The sequence below is a fragment of the Truncatella angustata genome (genome assembly GCF_020726525.1).
Source record: "Truncatella angustata strain MPI-SDFR-AT-0073 chromosome Unknown BKA67scaffold_3, whole genome shotgun sequence".
In the NCBI taxonomy this organism is placed as follows: domain Eukaryota; kingdom Fungi; phylum Ascomycota; class Sordariomycetes; order Amphisphaeriales; family Sporocadaceae; genus Truncatella; species Truncatella angustata.
This window is the reverse complement of record NW_025763383.1, coordinates 226,659-237,885: the sequence shown is the minus strand read 5'-3', so window position 1 is coordinate 237,885 and position 11,227 is coordinate 226,659. Positions and strand designations below refer to the sequence as shown.

Here is an 11,227-nt window from a genome sequence, read left to right as displayed (position 1 = left end):
CAGCTTCGCAGCTTTGACTACATGTTCTGATGTGAATTACACAGCAGCATAGGCTCAGCCATAAGCTTATTATTCTCGTCGATGTTGAAATGGGCTGGGGGCTCTACAGCCTTATGGCGCAGGCGGGTAGTCCGTCACCGAGTTTTGCGCCGGCAATACATACATCATTTTGCAATCAAACTGTGTCGTTTCTGAAAGCCCCAGGCAATCTTGAGATTGTGGCGTAAAATGCTCCAAGTAAGCCTTTTCCTCCAGATAATTGTTGGTTATCCGTTGTTCAGTAATATGTAGCCAGTGGATCGTTATGGCTTTGTGAAATCGCCGATTCCTGAGTATGCGGGCTTCGTTTGAACCATCAATGATTTGTCTTACGATGCGCATCTACAGAAATACCATTCTTAGACCGCCGCGCAACTACTGAAGGAAGGGTCTTGAGACCGCCACTCAGCAGCCCAGCTGTAAAAGCACTTGGAAAGTTTTGCTGCTTCTCCAGTCGAGACCGGTGATGGCCATGCATGCCGTCTCTACGCCAGGGTACTGAGAACTTCTGTGACTTGAGTCCAAGACACTCCATGTACCTTTGGAGAATTAGAAGTACCCCCCACCCCCAGTTTGGTATGACTCCACGTGTCCACCGTAAAGACCCTGGTCTCTACCCTGGTCTCTACCCCAACAACCCAATGGTATGCAAAGTGGAGAGAGGGGATATTCTCCGTGAAGTAGCCCTGCTGGATATGCACTTGATTCCACTCAAGCCCATTTGAGAAAGACTTCACACATATCAGCATAGGGGCTTAACGGAATGCAAGAGATCTCCCCAGCGGTGGAGCTGCGATCATTTCAACGATTAAAGATCCCCGTGACATTTCCATGCAAATGATCGCACTATCACATTTCTCCACGGGGACAAAGTATCTGCCGAAGTTCATACTGTTCATACTCCGCAGTTGAGATACTGTTCTGCAGCTAAACATCGTTTAGAATGTGTGCAATCGAATCAAGTTCGGCCCGACATCATCTGTGTACTATGGTAAACTGAGGGAGGCCAAGCTGTACGTGCAAGGATCATGGAATATTTTTCATCCCTCGGTTCCAGACAATGGGGCACCACTTTGGCATGATTTTAAGTTTTTAGGTCCGATGTTTGATTGGATAAAATCGCGAGATTGTACGGTTGATAAGTTCGCCCAGCAAGGAACGAGATGATCGCTTATGCACAAGCTATGAACCATATCGAATAAGCCGTCTCACTTCTCTCAGGGGCCGACAGGCCAGCGTCATGAGTCCAATGGTGCCTGATATGTATATTACCTGCCATTTCTACTCGCTATGCCTGGCTTCCTGCGTAGTGGGGGCTTGCATGTGCGTAGATTTGAATGTTGTGATAAGCGAACGTTGATAGAACGCAGCAGTCACTGTCCAGACCAGCGCCCTCCGCGTGTCAGAATGTCGCCGATGATACGCCCTGGCACGAAGATATCCTCTCAGATATGTAGCGGACCGGTGAGCTTTTGCCAGCGGCCTTGGCGGCCGACTCGCCTATGTTGTCCGTGACGTCGGAATCATGTGGCTGGTCCAAAGGCAGCATGGGGTATGAAAACCTCGAAAGCCTTAGCGAGGACGAGAAATATTACCCGTACATGGTCCCTGAATGGTAACGAGGAAATGTGCGCTTCAATACGGAGTGTATCCCCTTGTCTTAGGAGCTACAACTATGATCTATCCCGTGTTCCTTGAACCACAAGACGCAGGAATGTGGTATCAGGCAAAATTGTGGTTCACCTGTTGGACTAGGATGTTTTTCGACGCTACTGTCAATCAGATTATGTTCCAAAAAATCAGCACCTATTTGTTTGCGGGGATCTTAATGCAGGCAGCTTTCGCCGCCGTTCTTGCGAATGTTGCATCAGCACTGGTCATGTCAGGCACCGGAAGACCCGGACGCTGTAGCATTCAGGGGTCTGATTCAGATGGGTCCGGGGAAGTTCGCTGGGTCTACGCACATCCTTGTCCTCACGCTATCTGCAGACGCCGACAGCGTCACGACATGTATCCCAGTCTTGGCTCACAGAAGAGGAGAAAGCGACGGTTTGGAATTTTGAGATCAATTCCTGATTCATTAACTGGAACCTAGGAGCGAAAGATCGACTCAATAAGCTCATACGGAGAAGCTGGTCAAAGGAGGTGATGGAAAAAGTAGCAAAGAGTACGCAATGAGGTGCACTAGGAAGGTGAGTGATCAAGGATGCTGACTCGGTTACTGTCTGTAACCAAAAAAAAAAAAAAAAAAAATTCAGCCTCTGAGAGCCACAAGCGACAATTTGACGTAACCTGTCGCCACTGACTACAGCAGGAACAGATATGATCTGAAGTAAGGGTTGGGATACCAGACATACAGTAATTAGCGCTCGGGCATTGGATGCTACATCCCCCTCATATTTCACAGTCTATGCTATGATGTATGCCTGTAAAGATACGAGATGTGGATCAAAATGAAAAGGCATCACCGTGCAGGTAATTCAGGTTTAAGCTTACAAGAACGTCATGGCAGATCCAGCCATCCTGTAACATGCTATGACTTAAATACTTTGAGTCCTCGCCTTCTCCTGAGTTGTGCTATAGGAAGCGTTAGAGCCCTTTCGAAAATACTCATGATATAGGAAAATGCTATAAATTTCCGATCGAGTGTCTATTAACTAGGGATGTAGGGCAATTGACAACGACCATGAAGACAATCCATCATTTTGTGCATCCGAAATACAAGAAAGCTGGAGAAGGAACGCGCGTTGTGCTCGAGGACAGAGGTTCATCAGTGATATAAAAGCAGTGCTTGTCAGTCCTCCTTGACTGCGATGACATGCGAGTACACCCAGTATGTGCCGAATATGGCACACTCCTCAAGAATTTCTTCCTCTTCCCACCACCATCTTTTAGCATGTACAAAACTGCCCCAAACCTCTCTCCAAAGCATCCTTATGGTCTCGCATCGCAACTCTGCCTTCACTGGACCAGGGTCTTTAACACCCCTGATCTTGGCAAAGCTCTCCGAAACCGCTGGGATGGATAGAGACATAATCGTGCTGCCCTTTCCGCGTAGTCGACTCACTGCTAACCAGGTAGGGAGAGTCCGGCTTGGCAACGTTGTACGGAATGTTTGTTCGAGGTTTGTCAGTAGGTTTTCAATTAGCCATTGTCGCAACTTGGGTCCCATTGAACTGGGGACTGGTTCCGGGTCTACAATCATCAAGTGGAGCGCTCCACCTCCCGACAAGCAACGGTGAACATTTCGCAGGAGCGGGGGAATATCCATAGAAGAAAACAACGATGGCATCGACAAACATATGACTGATGAGAATAGCTGAGGTGGAAGCGGTCGCGAGGCAGCCGTTACTGTGATCGCGGGGACTAGGATCGGTTGGATATTTGGGAAAAGATTTGGGGAGATGGGACTTGGCGACAGATGATATATCTTGATTGCTGGATAGAGTGCCGCGAGGAATGTAGCCGACGCTGTGAAGCCAAATGTTAGCCAGCAAATTTCTTTTATAGTCAATTTAGGCCAATATTCACTGACCATGAGTCTCGTATATTGCTAGAACTCTAGCCACTCGAGATGATTTTTGGAACCCTGGGATGAAGCTTCCTTGGTCAAGTTTCGCACCGTAATGTAGAGCGGAGAACATCCATCTCTTTTTCGTCATCTCTAGCTCCTTATATACCCTAGAGTCAGACGCTTCAAACATTTCCGACCTGAGGTTGGCAAGCATGAGTTCAGGGCTCGCTGCTGCCATCATGTGAATCTCTCGTTGTAGTGCTGAGAGGTTCGGCGATATGTAATGATTGGATGCTGCAGGGCTCTGAGTTTTCTTTTCGAAGAAAGACCCTGGAATATCTTGGGGCTGAGCACGATCCCATTGATGATGAGGTTTCCAAGGATCGAGATTGGATAGTTCAAGAATTCCCTCCGCCGCTATGGATCTGTCAGCGACACCAAGGGCTTCCAGAGGTGGTGGCGTTTGCGAAAGTCTAGTGAGAAGAAGAGCCGAATCCGAACCATCAAATGGCATTGGTGTTCTGCAAGCGATAAGTTTCTCATTCATATATAAATCCACGGCTGGCAACATACCCTTCTTCAGGAATACTTTCCGATGGGGGCATAGGAGCTTTGATACGATCCGAAGATATGTTTACTTCCGACACCAAGTGATCAATATCGCAGTCCATGCTTCGAGGCGCAACCATAACTTGGGTTGTCTTCACCACAAAAGATGAGGGGCCCAAAGTCTGCATGACGTGTTCTGACTTGCCTGAAACGGAGTTTCTAGGTGGAGAGCCGTCCAGTGTACTTGCAGTAGCAAGCGACAGCTGAGTTCGTTTTGAAAATATAGAATCTAGAGATAAGCATCAGCCGCTATTCCATCTAGGGAGGGCTACGGACGACAGACCTCTTGGTGAAGGACTGGAATGGACATCGACAGATTGAGGTTGTTGAACAGGTAGACAGGCCCCATCACCATGTGGTTTAGAGGTTTCTGAAGTACCCTTGTGTGAGAGAAGCCTGTTTACGCCATGCGCGGCCTCGCTCCTACCTCTGGGGCTCTCAGTCGGTGACAATGGTGGGCCAGTGGTATAGTCGAAGCTTGATGACGCCGCAAGTTTTCTCCGGCCCTTGTTTGAAAAGAGCCCAAAGGCTTTTTCACTCGAGGCGGAGCTGGTGATGGAAACCGAACTGCGCAAGCTTTCATGCTTCTTCCCGTCCCCCTCGTTCACCTTCGCCTTGGCCTCCTGCTCCTCGCGCTCCTTTCTAATTTTCCTATCACCAACGCGCTCCCTTTTGTGGTCAGCCCAATATATGTCGAGCATGGTGGCTGATGGACTGATTGATCAAAATATAATGAGGTGTGTTGAAGGCAAGCTTTCACCGGTGAGGGTTCGGATGCGGCCGGGCGAACCCGACGGTAGCTTGTGTTTGATCGGGCAGTGAGAGAGGGAAAATGCAAGCTTCAATGTTGAGGTCTGTTTCAAGCAGTTCGGCTCCTTAAGAGCTGGTGCTGATCGATATGCTGTGATACAGTGGGGTTTGTCGGCGCAGTACTCAAACGGGCCACCAGCAGCCGCGACGCGCAAAGTGCGATTTATTCTCGAATAAACCGGCTGTTGGTCCAAAGAAGTGTGGTGGGCGACTGCGGAATCTATAATGTCTGTACGGACCAAGAAATCTTTTCTTCGAACGTACAAAATTCGGCAACCGGCAAACTAAAAATGTAAGAATCGATGCACGGTAGAGTAGGAATGAAAATTCGCCCACGGTCCAGAAGGGATTTTTGTTCCGAATGTTGCTTCAAACACCTGAACTTTGAGTCCTCATGGAATGCTGCAGAGGAAAGCGTGCCTGAGATATCAAAGATGCGCACCCGCCCACGGGCTACTCTCTGGTTGGGACTGACAATGCAACTCAGCTTGACAGGTGTCACAGCAAAGGGCTGACAATAATATTACCTATCAATACGACAGGTACTCGATCCAACAATCTTTCCCAGCAAAATACCGATTCCCAAGTACATTGTCATCTTACGATCTATAGTAACCTCCTCGGATGTTGTTACTCCGTTCATCGACTATAATCAAACCTTAAATATTTACTTGTGGATACTACAAATATTTTGTTCATATTAACAAGACTGGATTTCTTCTAAATAGAATCTAGGCTTATGCATTCATATTTTGAAATCATCAGATCATTTGCGATATCCTCTTCACAACCATCGGGTGCATTTAGATCCAGTCCTACCTAGACATTAGCGGAAAGAATATTAGATGAGTGTAGAAGAATAGCACAGGAATTGCCATATTTATAAGTTCTACGGCGGGTCAATAATGCCTTGGAAAACGGATCTTTCAGCATGAATATCGTAAAAGTGCAGTCACTCACTATCGCGATGACGCGCTTAGAGTGTCCGATATCAACACGCTCTTTTTACCCCTTTTGAATTTGGAAACCCCTAGAATCTCAACTCACCTACTTTGTTGAGCCGTTTAAACCCGAGACTTTCGTCCACCAACATGAAATCGCATAGGATGGAAGCTGTATGTACTTGATTATTTGTGTACACCCGAAAGCTAAGCTATTGATTTCTCTCCCTGAGCGTAACGATTGAATGATTATGCCTCATAAAACCTATCTGACGGCTAGAAATTGTGTCTGCTGACGATTCTGAAGTTCGCCCTTCCGGTTGGTCCTTACGGACAAGCGAGCATCTCGTTCGTAGTACACGAATGTTCGACTGGAGAAAACATCTGAGACCATGAGTATACACTTGGTGCCATTGCCCAAAACAAGCCCGTCAAGGTATTGAGGTCATCGCTGGAATTTCATTCGCTGCCAAATTTGGCTATGGAAGACTGAATTCCCCAATTTACGTCACTGGGAACTGATAATAGCTTAGGGGACAGACTCAGCTCGGTCGTTTGAGTGTCGTGGCATGATCCACGGGGTGGGCATGAAGAGTATCCAATAGAACGAAGAACGTAGGCAGCAGCGCCGATTTTCGATCAGTTGAAATAAATTCAAAACTATTGAATCGATAATGCGCCAGTGGTACCATAAAATCTCCGTGCAATTCTAGATATCCGCGCAAGAATTGGAAATCCACCATTGCGTGTTGTCATATTAAGGATATTCCCACAAAAACCTTTACGCCCGTAGCGCGGTACCACTGAAATTAAGTCTTCTCCCTGACAAGTATAGCCGTTCTTACACAACTTATTTATGAATAAGTCAGAAGACAATGTTGTAAGTTGATCACGACCCAGTACTCTTTGTGTTAGAATTGGTTCTCCCGAAAAGATCCTGGTCAGGCCATTATTATGTCCTTGCAGATCCCTGATGGTCTGGGATGGGTTCCTGTAGAGCATAAAGATAATGAAGCTCCAGCTCCAGAAAAATTATTTAGGATTGTTGATACTAGCTCCAGATCAGGCCAATATCATCCCTGCTGGGACGACAGATCTTCCGCTACGCACGACATAAACGACCCGAGATACACAAAAAGGATATGTGATGAGTTGAGGACCTACAAAGTGGCCTTTGTGAACCACGAAGCTGCGTCGGGCGCGATATCAGCATCAGTAGATAACGAATGTGCTACCTGTCTCATGTGACTATCCGTTACGAGGTCAGGCTTGTCCTATCCGGGTCCACGACAACCAGATTTTGGCGGTACCTTTAGTGCTAATAGTACAAACCAAGAAAGATCAAGCAGTAGGGGAATTTGCAGATACACATTCGTCTGACTCCAGGTTTACTATGCGTAATGTTATGCTTGAATGGGGAAAGAAAAGCTGAAAGCCTACGTTACGATGACCTAGATCGCCAACTGGGCACTGATGATACTCGTGTAAATACAACACATACATACTGATGTAGTCATGTGCTCTTTGCATATGTATCTTCGTACATGTATTCAGTGATGATCGGCATCGACGATATGAGCTGTTTAGCTGAGGAGCCTACTCAGTGGCCCTACTAAGCTCAATAGAAATGGGAGAGCTCAGGTTCTCTTAAGCCATAGCAGAATTACCTTCTCTAATTCATATATGAGGTGTCATTGTGTGGTATTGAATATCATGGCCGCCTTCTTTCATAGTTTCATGATCAACTGATAAGTCTGAATACCGCCTTGAAATGCCAAAGAATCTTCGATTTTGAATGCACGTGAAGGTCAGTTAGTGTTGTCGATGGTGGGCTGCTGCAAGAATCCGTTGCCGGGATAGACTACAATAATTGCCTATGTAGTTATGATCCTTGGGATAGTAGAGTAGTCACCACGCCCTCAAACTGATTCAATGAACTTGCTGTCCTGCAGGACCAATGTGGACATGCGAAAGATCGGAATAATAACAAGGATCAAGGGATGGCAACATACTTTCAACTTTTCGTCCATCCTGCAAGACTCCTGCAGAGCCGTAAACACACATCTGCCAGCCCCTTGACTTGTGCAACAGCCAGCGCATGAAAGAGGTGTGTGAAGACTCAAGGATGATTTTGTTAATAGACGGTTCCACCTTTAATGCAAGAAGTCGTGCTGAACCGGATCCAATCTGGGTTAAGGTCTTGTCTATCTTATTCTAACTGGACAACCACGATCCTTCCCAACTTTCGCATAGTGCATCAATTTCCCCCACAGTTGAGAGTTGTGATTCCAACTCAAACGCGCAAAACAAAATCCAATTCCCTTCGTTACAAGGAATTGATTTCCCGCCCATTACCGGTGCTGACATGTCTCACCTTTGAATTTGATTCATCATTCGAGTTCGTCGTTACAGATATCCAATACTTTGGGCCAGAAATTCAGCAAACACAAAACATTCCTTCCATTTTTCGTCCGCGATAACCTCCATCCCCCATCACTGTATAAACTTTGTTTATCGCCAATGCATTGACGATAAACATTCTGTGAAGCAGACAATGCGCAACATACAACGTTGATAAAGTTCTCTGCCTCGACTCGAGAAGAACACCATCAATCAACGTACAGCCATTGGCAGCAAACCGCCACCCCAAATCACTGGCTCAGCATCCACCATGGGTTTCGCAAGTAAGATGCAGTCGGTCTTTGACAGGTTCAAAGCTATTGAGGAATGCATCAACCGATCAACATTCGGACGGGTCTTCCGCCTCGATGGCTCTGGTCACGTATGTTTCAATCACTACTTTCTCTCTTTCTCCCTCTTTTCTTTCCACCTCACCCATCACCAGCTGATCTAGAATATCCAACGTATTTAAGATATGCTTTGGGTTTGGAGAGATGAACTAAAGATGGAGCAACAATATGCTGATGTGCAACAGCCAAAGCAAATCAGAGGCGCATCCTTCTTCAGAGAACTTCGGGCCGGGTTGACAACATTTGCTACTATGGCATATATCATCGCCGTCAATGTATGTCACATGAGGACTAACGAAGGTGTATCACAAGTTGAAAGGTTAACGGTTACTTTGCTAGTCACAAGTGCTTGCTGAAACTGGAGGCACATGCGAATGCGACGTCAACCTTTTCGACGATTGCAGGAACGCTCCTGGCTGGTTGGAATGCCAGATAGGTGAGTACTTCGCGAGAAGATTCAGTTCATTAGCTGATCTGGATACCAAAGTCCTGAAACAAGATTTGGTAACCGCTACTGCTGCTATAGCAGGCTTGTCTAGTATCCTCTTTGGATTTCTAACAAACCTGCCTGTTGCTTTGGGGTAAGTCACCTTTAGTACCAAAGTCCCAGTTACAAGTTACAAGCTGCTAACGTATTCAGTCCCGGAATGGGGCTCAACGCATATTTCACGTACCAGGTTGTCGGTGCCCAAGGCCGAGGCATGGTCTCATACCGCATAGCTCTGACAGCTGTCTTCGTAGAGGGTTTAATCTTCATGTTTCTCGCTCTGGCAGGGTTACGACAATGGCTGGTGAAAATGATACCTTCGACGATCAAAACGGCTTCAGGCGTCGGCATAGGGCTTTTCTTGACCATGGTTGGCTTGTCCTACTCTGCTGGCATTGGCGCCATCACTGCTGGAAACTCGACGCCAGTGGCCCTTGGTGGCTGCCCCGTCAAGGACCTCAACGCAAAAGGTGAATGTGTTGGAAATCTTATGACCAACGCAGCGGTGAGTCCTAAACCGTCTGAACTTGTTGAAGTGGTTACTGACTGGACAATCTAGCTCTGGATTGGTGTTACCCTCGGAGGTATTCTTGTTGCTTTCCTAATGGCTTTCAGGGTCAAGAGCGCAATTATCATTGGCATTGCTCTCGTATCAGTACTGTCATGGCCGTGAGTTGGGCCGGAAAAAAAAACACGAAATCTGGCTAACTTTCTTCACAGACGTGATACGAGCTACACCTATTTCCCATACACTATAGAAGGAAACGCGCGTTACGATTTCTTCAAGCAGGTTGTTTCTTTTCATCCGATTCAGAGCACCCTGTTTGTCCAAGATTGGGGTCTAAGCGGTGCCACTGGCTCTGAATTCGCGCTTGCACTCATCACGTTTCTATATGTTGATTTGATCGACTGTACCGCAACGTTATATGCGATGGCAAACATGTCCGGTGTGGTGGACGAAGAGGGAAATTTCCCTCGGTCGACACTGGCATATTGCACCGATGCAGCTTGTATATCTATCGGCTCACTTTTTGGATGCTCTCCAGTGACGACATTCATTGAAAGCGGTGCCGGAATCGCAGAAGGTGGCCGGACTGGATTGACTGCAATTACGACAGGTCTCTGCTTCTTGCTCTCTCTCTTCCTGGCACCAATATTCGCATCCATCCCGCCATGGGCCACAGGATCCACGCTCATCCTGGTAATATTTCCGACATGATCATTCCAAGCTATTCCAGAATGGTAACTGACAATCACGATTAGGTAGGCTGCATGATGATTCGTCAGGTCTGCAACATCAATTGGAAGTACATTGGTGACTCTGTACCTTCTTTTGTCACACTAGTCTACATGCCGATGAGCTACAGCGTAGCATACGGCATGATCGCGTAAGTGGTTCCCCAGCATCAACTCGTTGTTCTCCGACTAACCCGGAATTTCCAGTGGTATGTTCATCTATGTTACCCTCAATACTATGATATGGACCGTAGTCCACTTCAGCAACGGCAAAATCACGCCGACCAACTACGAGGACAAGATAGTATACAGCTGGGCCATGGGCAAAAGAGATATGCCGCAATGGATGCGCCGAATCGTAGACAAGATCTCGGGTAGTGACAAGTCCGGCTTTATCCGCGACGAGTTGCCCGAGACGGTTGATTCAGGCAGCACTATCCGCAACAGCTCGCATAATGGGACGGAGGCGGACAAAGATGGCATCATGCTTGAGCCGTACCCGTATCCTCAACAGCAACGCGAAGAGCACGACTCCATGTATCAGCAACCAAAGGAGACCTGTCGTTTGCCTAAGGGTTTCCCGGGCTGATGCATGCCGGTGTAGTCTTTAGCAGCAGCAGCAGCGCTATTATGTATTGGTAGAGGGGTGGGTGTGTGTATGACCGGAAGATGTGAATGCTGTAGACTCGATGAAGAGACCTGCACTGGGAGACAGCGTGTGGATTGAGAGAATCAACTGAGGCAGATCATGGGGATGTGTTTTGACATGTAGGGTACTCTCTGCTTGGAAACTTTGAGCGCGACGGATGAGGCTGCATATTGCTGGGTTGTTGGCAAGGCA

General features: G+C 47.2%; 3 protein-coding genes across 3 annotated transcripts; 2 read left to right on the top strand and 1 right to left on the bottom strand.

Annotated features, from left to right (window-relative positions):
• The first annotated feature begins 529 nt into the window (after positions 1-529).
• On the top strand, positions 530-781 carry BKA67DRAFT_559210 (uncharacterized protein). Its single transcript, XM_046102377.1, has one exon. The coding sequence runs from the start codon at positions 573-575 to the stop codon at positions 762-764; it is 192 nt and encodes a 63-aa protein (XP_045959268.1). The 5' UTR covers positions 530-572; the 3' UTR covers positions 765-781.
• A 1,908-nt stretch (positions 782-2,689) lies between these two features.
• Positions 2,690-5,084, bottom strand: BKA67DRAFT_644563 (uncharacterized protein). The gene is made up of 4 exons (XM_046105852.1): positions 4,446-5,084; positions 4,127-4,391; positions 3,575-4,074; positions 2,690-3,510 (listed from the first exon to the last, which is right to left on the bottom strand). The coding sequence occupies exons 1-4, from the start codon at positions 4,861-4,863 to the stop codon at positions 2,834-2,836; spliced, it is 1,860 nt and encodes a 619-aa protein (XP_045959267.1). The 5' UTR covers positions 4,864-5,084; the 3' UTR covers positions 2,690-2,833.
• A 3,518-nt stretch (positions 5,085-8,602) lies between these two features.
• Positions 8,603-10,975, top strand: BKA67DRAFT_515870 (xanthine/uracil permease family protein-like protein; the record flags this gene model as incomplete). The annotated part of the gene is made up of 9 exons (XM_046097760.1): positions 8,603-8,695; positions 8,849-8,938; positions 9,003-9,099; positions 9,151-9,244; positions 9,304-9,655; positions 9,710-9,819; positions 9,871-10,351; positions 10,414-10,538; positions 10,594-10,975. 9 exons carry the CDS (start codon positions 8,603-8,605, stop codon positions 10,973-10,975), a joined length of 1,824 nt encoding a protein of 607 aa, XP_045959266.1.
• Between the last annotated feature and the right edge of the window lie 252 nt (positions 10,976-11,227).

Coding starts and splice junctions, on each gene's coding strand:
- BKA67DRAFT_644563 (XM_046105852.1), bottom strand. CDS start 4,863: ATGCTCGACATATATTGGGCTGACCACAAAAGGGAGCGCGTTGGTGAT. Junction 4,392..4,445: donor TTCCAGTCCTTCACCAAGAG/GTCTGTCGTCCG, acceptor GCTTATCTCTAG/ATTCTATATTTTCAAAACGA. Junction 3,511..3,574: donor AGCAATATACGAGACTCATG/GTCAGTGAATAT, acceptor TTGGCTTCACAG/CGTCGGCTACATTCCTCGCG.
- BKA67DRAFT_559210 (XM_046102377.1), top strand. CDS start 573: ATGTACCTTTGGAGAATTAGAAGTACCCCCCACCCCCAGTTTGGTATG.